Source organism: Salvelinus sp. IW2-2015, unplaced genomic scaffold, assembly GCF_002910315.2.
Source record: "Salvelinus sp. IW2-2015 unplaced genomic scaffold, ASM291031v2 Un_scaffold3728, whole genome shotgun sequence".
Lineage (NCBI taxonomy): Eukaryota > Metazoa > Chordata > Actinopteri > Salmoniformes > Salmonidae > Salvelinus > Salvelinus sp. IW2-2015.
The window spans coordinates 41,269-55,358 of record NW_019945005.1 but is presented as its reverse complement, the minus strand read 5'-3'; the positions used below and the strand labels follow the sequence as shown (position 1 = coordinate 55,358).

The window sequence follows — 14,090 nt, the reverse complement described above, 5'->3', positions numbered from 1 at the left end:
TTAAACCTGTTTGCCGCATGAACCCGCGAGCGGGACACCTACGACAAAACATCCAGTGAAATTGCCATAGCCGCGAAATTCAAAATACAAAAACATCGTAATATTAAACATTCATAGAAATACAAGTGTCATGCAAGCATTTTAAAGCTTAACTTCTGTTAAATCCCAACCCGCCGTGGTCAATTCAAAAAGGCTTACCGCGAAAGCATTACCACGCGATTATCTGCAGGACAGGCCCCACAATCAAAAATACTTTTTTCAACCAGCCACAGTCGTCACAAAAATCACAAATAGCGATTAAAATAATAAAAGCACTTACCTTTGAAGCATTCTTCCTACCTGTTGCAATCCCAAGGTCCAGCGATACACCAACAATGGTAGTTTTGTTCGATAAGTCCTTATTATAATCCCAAAAAGTCCCAAAAAGATTATATGCATACCTAGCTCCTGGGCCTGAAGTAAACAGGCAGTTTACTTTGGCACGTTCAGTGCAGCTGAAAAATTCCGAACAATAACCAGTATGCCAAAGAAGTTAACCCTAAAACCAACCTTACCTCAAACCCCACCTACCTCAAACCCCACCACCCCCTCCCTCTACTTTCTAACCCAAAGTGATGCTGCAGGTTCTAATGTACAGGATGACCATGCATCACAAAGGACTGTATGATACTCAAAACATTACATGATGTATGCAATAAACACCGCTTGTTTTAGCTACAAGTTTTCAACTCCAGCCTTTGATCTTATGAAAATAGGCACAGCAGTGTTGTATTCCAAAGCAACAAATTGTTGCAGGTGACAGACACAGAGGCTAGACAGATATCCTGAGACTAGAAAGACGAATTTCTTCTCACCTCAACAACTTCCTAACAGTATTAGTTCATATACAATGTTGATTGGGAGAGCTATAAAAGTAACTCAGGATTGCTATTCTAACTACACTCACATATGAATTCAAAAGACATTTTTCAAGTCATATTTAAGATACAGTATCATTATAGAAAAGTATGCGAAGTGTTCAGTAGGTGGCCAGAAAAAACAGATCAAATGTATTTTACCTAAATTTGTTAATTGCTGCCGTTTATGGAAAGCAGAGGCGGCTCATTATAAAGAGAAAAATCCCACAGCAGAATATGGACACAGTCATATACTGTGGAATATCCAACGTTGCCGTCTGACTGAAGCAGCACTTTCCATGGGTGAGCCATGTACGAGATAAGATCATTTCCAAGGCGATACAAAAGTGTTGACAAACGCCTTTTATTCTAGCCTGAAGCACCTGAACTCAACACAAACGTTAAAATACTTCATTAGATACAAATCTTTGAGGGGAATGTTACTTTTTTACAAATGAATCATCCTTTCAGTTATCCTTTAGTAAAACCCTCATTGAGAGGCAAACGATAACATGAAATGGTGGGTTTCACTGTTTGATTCTTATCTGCTATCGTAGTGGATAAATTTCTCAAAACTGTAACAAGGATCTGTGTGTCCTAATTTAACCCCTCTGAACCATCAGGCAGAGATGTTGATAATAGCGACCAATTGTAATACTAGGACATAACGGACAAATTGTTGTCAAATGTGTCCTACGTTTCACATGTACAAACAGCTGAACAGTAATTCAATTCAAATTGACTATCTACCCAAGAAAAGCGGCCACACTTTAGCCTTACTTGACTACAAGGGGGACATATAAGACTACGATTCAATCAGATCGCAATAACCCAGTTAGTCTACTTTTCTCCAACTTTTTATGGATAACAAGTAATAGTATACATTTAAAACAGGGACATCAGTTTGAGAAAATAACCAAAAAATGGTATTAACTATTAAATTGCAGAGTAGGATATCAAGGCAATGTAATATACAGCTCAACAAAAACTCTGAAGCAATATTTCGAGGACACACAAAACTTCCATAGTATGTAATTACAAGAATCCTGCAAGGTATGGAGTTGAAAGGCGCGCCATAAATGGAGCATCGAGTAGTAAAGTTAGATACGCATATAGAAAGCAGGGACGGACCTGCTGCTAAATTCTAGACATAGATATTGGTTTTAGTGTTTAGTGCGCTCTTTAGCGGGGTTTATGTTCAGCTTGTTGTATTAAGCTTAAAAGTGGGGCGCAAAAACTTTTTTTTGGGGGCGGTCTAGCAGCGGGAAGGCCTATGCGATTAAGGGTATTGGGCGTAACAAACGTGATCTGGTTCCAAATCCGGCAGCCAAATAGGTGAAATGGTATTCAATGTGGCCTTGAGCAAGCTGTACTTTAACCCTAGGCTGGTCTGGATATATAAATTTACACCTATTATAGAATGAGTACAATATCTTATTTACAATGACAGCCAATAGAACAGTGGGTGTATAGACTAGCACCCTTGTCAGCTTATCAGGGAAGATTTGATCCACCAACCAGATTATATGGGGGTTTTAGAACTGGCGCCAATGCCGCTAACTCATAGGTAAGCTCGACGGGCAACTATGTTGTACCTGAGGGTGGAGAGGTCACAGCTGCTATTAAGAATGTTTGTGAAGTGCCGTGAGTGATTGCTGTCTCCTGAATTGTGGTTAGGTATTGCAACCTGTGCCGCCGTTGCACTAACTGGAAGAAGCATGGATGAACCTGTGAACCCTTCTTATTCTCTGAATTGTTATTGATGGCCCAACAAGCAAATGCTAACCTTTCTAATTGAAAAACTAAAGCCTGCTAGTTGGTCAAAAAGAATGGCACGTATAAGCAGTCTCACTTAAACCTCATATCTATGCCCGATTGACTAGATACTTAGAACTTGGATGTGTGGTGTCTTTCCTCACGCTTGAACAAATTCACCTCAAGGGCATAAGGTCCGTCAGGTAGAGTTTTCCTCATGTTCGGAATGTTGGGAAAATCTTTGGGGAAAAAAACATATCCATGACCCATAAGTACACAATAACACAGAATTTGACTCAGTTTTTCATGAAACATTCCTGAATTTAATCCTAGAAAAATGCCCTGTCTTAGGTCAGTTAAGGATCAACCACTTATTTAAGGAATGTGAAATGTTCAGAATAATAGTAGAGAGAATGTGATTATTTCAGCTTTTATTTCCTTCATCACATCCAGTGAAGTCAGAAAGTTTATTCCACAATCAATTAGTATTTGGTAGCACTGGCCTTTAAATTTTTAACTTAGGTCAAACGTTTCAGTAGCCTTCCACAAGCTTCCCACAATAAGTTGGGTGAATTTTGGCCATCCTCCCTGCGAAGGCTGGTGTAACGGAGTCAGTTGTAGGCTGTCTTCCTCTCTCTCTTTTTCCGTCCTCCCTTCCTCCTCTTTCTCTTTCCCTCCCTTCTCTCTCCTTGCAGTCGCACAGGCTTTTTCAGTTCTGCCAACAAATTGTCTCATAGGATTGAGGTAGCAGCTTGGTGATGGCCCTCAATACACTTGACTTTTGTCTTAGGATTGCACAACGTTTGAAGATTATGCTGCTCTTGGCCAGTTTGGAGACCGAATTTGTGACCAGCTTTAACTTCTGACTAGCATGTCTTGAGATCGTGCTTAATATATGCCACATATTTTCTTTCCACTCAATATGCCATCTATTTTTGAGGTGCACCGCCTCCCGCCAAGCAAAGCACCCCACAACATGATTGCTGCGACCCCATGCTTCACAGTTTGGGATGATGTTTTCGGCTTGCAAGCCTCACCTTTTTCCTCCAAAACATAACGTATTCATTTATGCCAAACAGTTTATGTTTCAACAGACCAGAGGACATTTCGCCAAAAAGTCGATATTTGTCCGCCATGTGCCTTTGCAAACGTAAGTCTGGCTTTTATTTGTCAGTTTTGGAGCAGTGGCTTCTTACCTTGCTGAGCGGCCTTCGGTTATGTCGATATGGAACTCGGTTTTTATGTGGATAAAACTTTCTGTACCTGTTTCTCTACATCTTCACAAGCGTCCTTTGCTGTTATTCCGGGATTTATCTTGCACTTTTTGCACCAAAGTACATTCATCTCATGGAGAAGGAACATGTCTCTTCCGTGAGCGGGAATGATGGCTGCGCGGTCCCATGGTGTGTATACTTGCTATATGTTTGTACAGATGAACTGGTACCCTTCAGGCATTTGCAAATTGCTCCCAAAGATGAAACTGTTCTTTTCTGCAGGTCTTGGCTGATTTCTTTGATTTTCACATTGATGTCAATGCAAAGTGGCACTGAGTTTGAAGTAGGGCTTGAAACGCATCCATCAGGGTCAATCAATTGACCAAATGATGTCAATTAGCTACAGAAGCTTCTAAAGCATGAATCATTTTCTGAATGTTTCAAGCTGTTTAAAGGCCACAGGCAACTTAGTGTATGTAACTTCTGACCCACTGGAATTGTGATACAGTGAATTATAAGTGAAATAATCTGTCTGTAAACAATTGTTGGAAAAATTACTTGTGTCATGCACAAAGTAGATGTCCTAACCGACTTGCAAAACTATAGTTTGTCAACAAGAAATTTGTGGAGTGGTTGAAAAAACAAGTTTTAATGACTCCAACCTAAGTGTATGAAACTTCTGACTTCAACTGTACAATTGTACCATAATGCTAATGCTTAAAATACTTATAAAATCTCTCATAGACCCATAAATCAGATTGACTTCAGATTTTGTATATATATTCTAATGAATTGCCTTAACTAATGGTGTAAGGACTTAACTGTAGGCTATTCAGTTTGCACATACAAATCAATACAATCCTAAACCAAATTCACACCATAACACAAGAAAACTACTTGATGAACACGCTCAAAGGGATGCACAAGGAGTCAATAGCAAAACAGTTAAAAGAACAATTCGAAAACCACAAATCAATATTCCAAACATATTTGGTACGAGTTAACAAACAAATAGATCACTGCAATATACCAATAGACTAACGCTGAAAATATTTTACAAATCTTAACCCCAGCAAGGTACACTATATATAAACTCAATACATTAAGTAATGACTTTAAGAATGATTACCTGCATTCAAGATAACCAACCTACAGCACTAGACTCAACTTCACTTGCATCATCCTGTGGTACTGAGAGATAAACATGGTAATTATTTAACTAAAACAGAGAAAGCAACACCTCGCGAACAACGCTCTCCCCTAATTGACCTAGATAGTTTGGTGTAGCATGATATGTAGGCTACATGTCCTTTTTAAAAACTATATGCAGTTTGTCCTTGAGCTGTTCTTGTCTATTGATGTTCTGTATTATGTCATTCTGTATTATGTTTTCATGTTTTGTGGGACCCCAGGAAGAGTAGCTGCTGCTTTTGCAACAGCTAATGGGGATCCAATTGTAATCGCTCTGGATAGAGCGTCTGCTAAATGACGTAAATGTAAATGTATGTAAATGATCCTAATAAAATACCAAAACCAAAACTGATCAAATCAAATCCAATTGTATTTGTCAAAATGTGCCGAATACAACAGGTGTACAGTAAAATGTTTACTTACAAGCCCTTAACCAACAATGCAGTTTTAAGAAAATACCTAATAAAAGTAATAGATAACAAATAATTAAAGGCAGCAGTAAATAACAATAGCGGGCTATACGGGCGGTACCGTACAGAATCAATGTGCAGGGGCACCGGCGTTGAGGTAATTGAGGTTATATGTATGTAGGTAGAGTTATTAAAGTGACTAGCATAGATAATAACAGAGAGTAGCAGCAGTGTAGAGGGGGGGGGGGGGTAATGCAAATAGTCTGGTGGCCATTTGATTAGATGTTCAGGAGTCTTATGTTTAGAAGCCTCTTGACCCAGACTTGGCGTCCGGTACCCGCTTGCTGTGTGGTAGCAGAGAGAACAGTCTATGACTAGGTGATTGACACAGGATTGAGGCGCTGAGTCTTTGACAATTTTTAGGCCTTCCTCTGACATCATCTGATAAGAGGGCCTGGATGGCAGGAAGCTGCCCGGTGATGTACTGGGCCGTACTCACAACCCTCGTAGTGCCTTGCAGTCAAAGGCTGAGCAGTTGCCATACCAGGCAGTGATGCAACCTGTCAGGAAGCTCTCATGGTGCAGCTGTAAAACCTTTTGAGGATCTGAGGACCCTGCCAAATCTTTTCAGTCTCCTGAGGGGGAATAGGTTTGTCGTGCCCTCTTCACGACTGTCTTGGTGCTTGGACCATGTTAGTTTGTTGGTAATGTGACACCAAGGAACTTAAAGCTCTCAACCTGCTCCACTACAGCCCTGTCGATGAGAATGGGGCGTGCTCAGTCTCCTTTTTCCTGTAGTCCACTATCATCTCCTTTGTCTTGATCACGTTGAGGGAGAGGTTGTTGTCCTTGCACCACACGTCAGGTCTCTGACCTCCTCCCTATAGGCTGTCTCATCGTTGTTGGATCAGGCCTACCACTGTTCTGTCATCGGCAAGTATAATGATGGGTTGGAGTCGTGCCTGGCCGTGCAGTCAAGAGTGAACAGGGAGTACAGGAGGGGACTGAGCACGCACCCCTGAGGGGCCCCCGGTTGAGGATCAGCGTGGCTGTGTTGTGTTGTTACCTACCCTTACCACCTGGGGGTGCCAGTCAGGAAGTCCAGGATCCAGTGCAGAGGGAGGTGTTTAGTCCCAGGTCCTTAGCTTAGTGAGGGCACTATGGTGTTGAACGCTGAGCTAGTCAATGAATAGCATTCTCACATAGGTTTCCTTTTGTCCACATGTGAAAGGGCAGTGTGGAGTGCAATAGAGATTGCATCATCTGTGGATCTGTTTGGGCGGTATGCAAATTGGAGTGGTCTAGGGTTTCTGGGATAATTGTTGATGTGAGCCATGAACAGCCTTTCAAAGCACTTCATGACTACAACATGAGTTCTTGTTCTTGGACACAGGAACTATGGTGGTCTGCTTGAAACATTGTATTACAGACTCAGACAGGGAGAGGTTGAAACTGTCAGTGAAGACACTTGCCAGTTGGTAAGTGCATGCTCGGAGTACACGTCCTGGTAATCCGTCTGGCCCTGCGACCTTGTGAATGTTGATCTGTTAAAGGTCTTACCCACATCGCTGCGGAGAGTGTGATCATACAGTCGCCCGGAAAAGCGCTTCTCTCATGCATGTTTCAGTGTTACTTGCCTCGAAGCGAGCATAGAAGTATTTAGCTTGCTGGTAGGCTTGTGTCACTGGGCAGCTCTCGGCTGTGCTTCCCTTTGTACTGTAATAGTTTGCAAGCCCTGCCACATCCGACGTACGTCGGAGCCGGTGTAGTACAATTCTGTCTTAGTCCTGTATTGACGCTTTGCCTGTTTGATGGTTCGTTGGAGGCATAGCGAGTTCTTATAAGCTTCCGGTAGAGTCCCACTCTGTAATCCATGCTTATGGTTGGGTATGTACGCACAGTCCACTGTGGGGACGATGTCATCGATGCACTTATTGATGAAGCCAGTGACTGATTTGGTGTACTCCTCAATGCCATCATAAGAATCCTTGAACATATTCCAGGCTGTGCTAGCAAAACAGTCCTGTAGTTTAGCATCTGCTTCATCTGACCACTTTTTTTTATAGACTGAGTCACTGGTGCGCATGCTTAATTTTTAATTGATTGCACATAAAGGAAGATTTCTACATGATAGAGTGCTTGCTTTGTTATCTAACTGATAGTGTGTCTTGACTGTCATCCTGTGAACCCCGTTCATTGCTGCCTGCAGCTATATTATTTGAAATTATTTTTTATTAATCAATATCAAGCACACAGGAAATAGACAGACTAAATAAACAAAGAGTATATGAAAAATTTAGAACATAACTACCAGGGGAGAGAATAGTAAAGCATTATGATAATAAAGTACATTCAAACCAAAACCTTTGAAAAAGTTACATACATTCACGGTCTTCACAGCTTTTTTATTACTAGAGGAGGAAATGGTTTTCAAGTATTGTACAATTTCATTCTTAAAGATGATAAACAATTGTTTTCTATTCATACATTTACAATTATAGCTACATTTGTACATGTATATTTATGAATATGACATTTTACTAATCATAATGACATGGCAAATGCTGGTGGGCGTGTTACATGCTCATTACGGCAGCTCACTAAATAATCGCACTTGCGCAATAGCCATGTCACAAATAATCAACATGGCGACGTCCTTACAGCGCCTTACCTCCGCTGGGAGATATCTTGTAAAACGGAATTTATTGAAGAGTAATGTCTTAACCAGGGTAAGTCTCGATATCCAGAAGGGTGACAATTTTAGCSTGTAAACCTTGGTAGAATTATCAATAACAGATACTTAGCTAACTATAGTAGCTAAATAAGAGGGATATCCAGGCAGCATTGCCTGTGTTCTGCAGGTCCTGAAGCTTTGATGAAGTATAATAATTCCTTCTAGTGATAATTGACTCTGCGTGTGAAATGATCACACAACTTACTTCAAACCAGTAGCATTACCTAGATATTTGTTTTCATAGTCTAGACTAGAATAAACTGTAATGCCCAGCCAAGTAAAACTTGCAAATGCGATCAACGTTCTCCTGTAGCTAGCTAACGTYASTACCGTTAGTCGCTAATAGTACTCACTCCCACCCTTCTCATTGCAGTCCATAGTTGGATCACACAGACTATTGGCTACACAGGCCGCCAACCAAGTGATGTTAAATGTCCCTGAAACCAAGGTTACCACCTTAGAAAATGGACTACGTGTTGCATCTGAGGATTCCGGTCTTTCGACTTGCACGGTGAGTAACAGAGACCCTCCCACTGTTAAGTACAATCTGTCTACTATATAGTAGTGTGCTGAAGTCGGATGTCATCAATTGGTKCCTTGCAGGTTGGACTCTGGATAGATGCAGGGAGTCGTTATGAGAATGAGAGGAACAATGGCACTGCTCATTTCTTGGAACACATGGCTTTCAAGGTTAGATGACAAGTGCTACATTCACTGCAACCAAAGTTCCATTACCAACTTTGATACGTTTGACATGTCTGTTCATCTGTGATGTGTGTCTGGCAGGGTACAAGGAAGCGCTCCCAGCTTGACCTGGAGCTGGAGATTGAAAATATGGGGGCCCACCTGAATGCTTACACCTCGAGGGAGCAGACTGTGTATACGCAAAGCATTCACAAAGGATCTTCAGAGGTATGACCACTGACTGTGTAGAGATTTGCTCCGCTGTCTTGTCACTGAACTGTGTGTGGCCAAGGTGGACATTTTGCTATGAGAAATTAAGAATCTTCGGTGTGGCGGAGACCGTTTATAATGCTCCCCTCCCTTGTCTCCAGCGGTAGAGATCCTGGCAGACATCATCCAGAACAGCACATTGGGGGAGCGAGATCGAGCGAGAGCGAGGGGTCATCCTCCGAGAGATGCAGGAAGTAGAGACAAACCTGCAGGAAGTGGTGTTTGATTACCTCCACGCCACAGCTTATCAAGCCACAGCGCTGGGCAGAACCATCCTGGGCCTACGGGAACATCAAGTAGGACTCTGGCTCACCTGCCTCAGCTGGGGCCTGGGTTCATTACTCGACAGAATGGGAAATGTTTTGCAACGACAAACAAAAAATCTGCATTCCTTATTGGACCAAGAAGCCTAGTCCCACTCGGATAGAGTCTTTCTTCCATTGTGTGCCTAATGAACATAACCCAGCTCACGAGAGAACAATTGTCAGAATGTTAACATAGAAATGTACTGTGCATAACAGGTATGATTGCGTCATACTGAACAGGGCATCCGGTTAACTATTCCATTACCTTTTATATCTGCAATTTTGTGAATTGCTCACTACTGAATAATATACCCTAGACTTGGTTATTCCTATCAACTACTTAACTGTCAACTCAGACCAGTTTTCTTCATAGAAACCACAGGGGATATGCAGTGATATTTCTGCTGTCTGTGTTTATAGAACAATAAACAGAGGAGACCTTGTTGAATACATCACTACTCACTACAAAGGACCGAGAATAGTGTTGGCTGCTGCTGGAGGTAGGTTTTCTCATCTTAAAGGGACATTTTAAAAAATGTTCCAGCACCATCCCAACATTTGTGAAAATGGCATGCTTATGTTTGGTAGTAATAAAGATAAGTGTTTCCAATGACATCAACCAGTTAGTAGGAAATGCCTACACAATTGGTCAAAATCACACAATGTACACTGCCATTGTGAAATAGAATCCATGGAAGATATTTTGTGCTAACATTGTCTTTCAAACAGGGGTTTCACACACATGAATTGATAGATTTGGCCAAGTACCACTTGGGACTCTTCCTGCCAGATACAAGGGAGAGCGCCAACTTTCCCACAATGTGACTTTACTGGAAGTGAGGTGAGATTGAAGGCCCTTAATGTTTATCTCCAACAGAGGCAAACTTGCTCCCCATGGGCAACTCCATGGTAAGGGGACACTCAGATTTCACTTTAAAGTGTATGTCAAACTACTATGCACAAAGAAATGTTTACAGATGCAAAGTTTGAATACACAAATGACAAACCGTCATTCTCTTACTTGAACAGTGAAAATGCAAAGTTTGGTAAGTGTTTAAAGTAGTCTTTGTGCATAAAGTTATATGGTTTGTTTAACTTTGCAGCAGTTGGTTTTGTTTAATGTGAAATGAGTCACATACTTGTGAATTCCCCTTGTATATTGGCCAATTTGATTACGTTGTTGTTGGTTAGATCCGAGTTCGTGACGACAAGATGCCCCTGGCACACATTGCCATTGCTGTGGAAGCAGTGGGCTGGTCGCACCCGATACCATTCCCCTTATGTGGCAAACACACTCATCGGCAACTGGGACCGCTCCTTTTGGGGGTGTGGTAAGTTCTCATTCATGTTCCCAGGCATCAGGACTCCTTCCAGGTCGATTCCCCCTCTTACCGTCTTGTGTATGACCTTTGCCAGAACTCTCCAGCAAGCTGGCGCAGATGGCGTGCCAGGGCAACCTGTGCCACAGCTTCCAGTCTTTCAACACCTGTTCACCGACACAGGCCTGTGGGGACTCTACATGGTGTGTGAGCCTGGCACCATCAACGAGATGATGCACTTCGCCCAGCTGGAGTGGTAGCACTGACTGAGCCAGCTGGAGTGTGAGCCTGACTGAGCCCAGCTGTCACCTGAGTGGGCAGTCAAACCAAGCTGGACTGGTTATGCTGAACAGGGCTGAAATGACAATGTGAAAAAGAATCTGACCCAGCATAGTTTGGGTCAGCACGGTAGTGTGAAAGGGGGTTGCCGCTCAGTTCATACTATGACTTCTTTCCAGTAAATTTGACTGACGTTTACTTTTGTTTACCTCAGGATGTCACTCTGCACTAGCGTTACTGAGAGCGAAGTTGCAAGAGCCAAGAACCTCCTCAAGACAAACATGCTTTTGCATCTTGATGGTAAGGCCACATGATCAGGGTTTGAATTACCAATGGACTTTTGGGGGTACCCACAGTCTATCTGCGGGCACATTGACATTTCAATTCTTATGGAGGTATTTAGCCAGCCACCCTTTAATTCAAACCMTGCCAATGATCATAAAATCAAATTGACCTTTTTTCTAGGATCCACCCCCATCTGTGAGGACATCGGCAGACAGATGCTTTGTTACAGCCGTAGGATMCCTCTKCATGAACTGGAGGCCAGAATTGATGTGAGTAAATGAATGTTTCGATGCCAAATGTAAGCTGTGATTAACATAGCAAAGACACTTGTGGACTGTATTGGGAAATTGCAGTGTCTTTATTTGAAATATTTTTATGTCCCTCGAAGGCCATAGATGCAAAGACCATCAAGGACGTGTGTACAAAATACATCTATGACAAATCGCCTGCCATCGCAGCAGTCGGTACGTTGTGATTTCTATTCTTATTGACATCGAGAACAGATTCTAATTCATTCTGTTTACTAGTGTTCCCCCCCTTCCAAATTAAGGCCATTAGGGGTCAAAGTTATGCAATTTCAGCTACAAATATACACACTTCATTTATGTTGCCAAAACAATAGATACAATATTGCACTCAGTCAAGACCWTACCTGTGCTGCTAGGTCAGAACAGTGGAATTGAACTGTTGAAGGTTGACTACTTACAAAACTGGTGTGGTATAAAGAGCATTCAGTACATTTCCCTCTTGTTTCAGGACCAATCGAGCAGCTCCCAGACTACAACCGAATTCGCAGTGGGATGTACTGGATGAGAACCTGAGAATTGGCGCTCTCTTTAGATACTTAGGAAAGTTAATAACAGCGAGCAGCCAACTGTACAGTATATCAACTTTTACAAACAGAGTTTAAGTTGTGGTTTCTTTTAATTTTATTATAAAATAAAGACCAACACAATAACGTTAAAAGAAGAACAGGGCTGTTTGTCTTGTCATTTTTTGCTTTTACTGCCAACTTGTTCCTGGGCGGCCTTCTTGGCTTTGACCATCTCCACCAGTTCCTGTAGGAGAGGAGAACTAGCTTTAGGCAGGCATTCAATCTGATCAGCGCTAGATCCCTTTTAAAAGGTCACTTCCCATTGAGTGGACATGTGCTCTATGCAGCGTTTACCGTGAATTCGGGCTCCACAAACATGGGAACAATGCCTTTAAAAAGGTGCGTAGCAGACTAAACGCGATCAGATTGTATCCCGGCCTGTATACTGTCATCTAAATTGTACATACAAACAGGGATTGAAACCACACACAGAAGGATCAATGATAACAAGGCCCAGCTTACCTTATATCTCTTCATACAGTCTACAGGATCTGACAGAATTTCTATAGCTGGTATGAGATAAAAACACAAAATATTATTGTTAATAGGAGCTGAAACAGAATGTTTAGCCTCACATGATAAGAGATAACGTCTACTTTATTAGTCCACCAGATAGACATCGTCTTCTGCTTTTATCCAACACCACCTCTCCCGTTAACACACAAACACACATTCGGTTGGAGCAGAGGGCAGCTGCAGTGCCCAATGAGCAGTTTAGGGGGTTAAGTTTGATGCTCAGGGAACATTGGCAGATATTGATGCCAGCAACCCTCTGGTAAAACAATACTATATTTCATACTATAATCATTGTATTTGTATACAGAGGGAGTACTGTGAGGTATAACACCTATCTATCTAAGATAATTATCCAAAGGGACTTCCTTTTTTAGGATGTGCATGTGATCCCTGCGAGATTTGAACAAACAAACCTTGGCATTGCTGACAATGTTTTTCAATGTCCTTACCTTTAGTTATGCAGGTGAAGTAGTCACCATCTCCTTCTACAATCTGCTCTCCCGCAGCTTTCCTTTTGTCAGGGTGATGCTTCAACACCATTGCCTTGTCTGTCGAAAAACATTAGACTTAATATACTGCGGTAAAACAAGCTGCTATTCTAATGAACTCTGGAAGTAATGCCAGAGAAACCTTATGGTCAACAAATATAATGTGGTTCAGAAGAACAACAGAACACATGGAAATACTCACGGGCAGCTTTGATTTGTTTCGTGTCGCCTTGTACCTCATATGAGCCAGTCCAAGGACAGCATAGTGATCTTGATTCTGAAAGAGAAAACGCCAAGGGGGAAGACATCCTTTACTACGTATTCCCAAAGGTAGAATTCAATACAGTGTTCCTAACGGTTCTGAAGCGAGGTCCCACTGATATAACGTCTAACTCAGTGGCAGTCGGTGCTGTTTAAGATGAGGGAGGACGATTTCTATACAGCATATTGGATAAGTGCCATTCATATTCCATTCACCCAGCTCAATATAACGTCAATACCCATCATGAGGTTGCTACAAACGGTCAAGAGAAAAATTTGAGTAACGCAGTGTGACACATTTAATACCGCCTTGCACACTTCTTGCATGCATCTAGCTGATCTATGGTGTAATCATTATTCCAACAGTTGCAAACAAGGGTTTCGATTGGACAAATTCAGGTATGTTTATCCCTGTTTCGTTTGTTTCCATTTAATGATTTTCAATAGAATCGGCAGAATGATAACACCCAACTACCTTCCAGTCTTTGGGGTCCAGTGTTCTCAGCAGGGGAAATCCTCCAGCTGCAGCTCTTCATCCTCAGATTCCTCAGACAGCTCCTCCTCTTCCTCAAGCTCCTGGAAGGAGGCAGATACATTCCTGTTCCTCCT

At 42.0% G+C, this 14,090-nt stretch overlaps 1 protein-coding gene and 1 long non-coding RNA gene across 2 annotated transcripts; one reads left to right on the top strand and one right to left on the bottom strand.

Annotated features, from left to right (window-relative positions):
* Positions 1 to 8,081: 8,081 nt before the first annotated feature.
* Positions 8,082 to 12,318, top strand: pmpcb (peptidase, mitochondrial processing subunit beta). The gene is given in 18 exon segments (XM_070441301.1): positions 8,082 to 8,195; positions 8,574 to 8,711; positions 8,804 to 8,890; positions 8,987 to 9,081; positions 9,083 to 9,129; positions 9,256 to 9,301; positions 9,303 to 9,436; positions 9,864 to 9,959; positions 10,189 to 10,260; positions 10,263 to 10,300; positions 10,651 to 10,739; positions 10,741 to 10,790; positions 10,876 to 10,947; positions 10,950 to 11,034; positions 11,272 to 11,357; positions 11,523 to 11,611; positions 11,731 to 11,806; positions 12,099 to 12,318. Coding segments are annotated over 18 exon segments (1,467 nt in total). The 5' UTR covers positions 8,082 to 8,093; the 3' UTR covers positions 12,164 to 12,318.
* Positions 12,319 to 12,698: 380 nt separating this feature from the next.
* Positions 12,699 to 14,084, bottom strand: LOC112076397 (uncharacterized). Its single transcript, XR_002895181.1, has 4 exons — positions 13,957 to 14,084; positions 13,423 to 13,497; positions 13,182 to 13,280; positions 12,699 to 12,725 (listed from the first exon to the last, which is right to left on the bottom strand). It is a non-coding gene; the product is annotated as an uncharacterized lncRNA (long non-coding RNA).
* Positions 14,085 to 14,090: the final 6 nt, after the last annotated feature.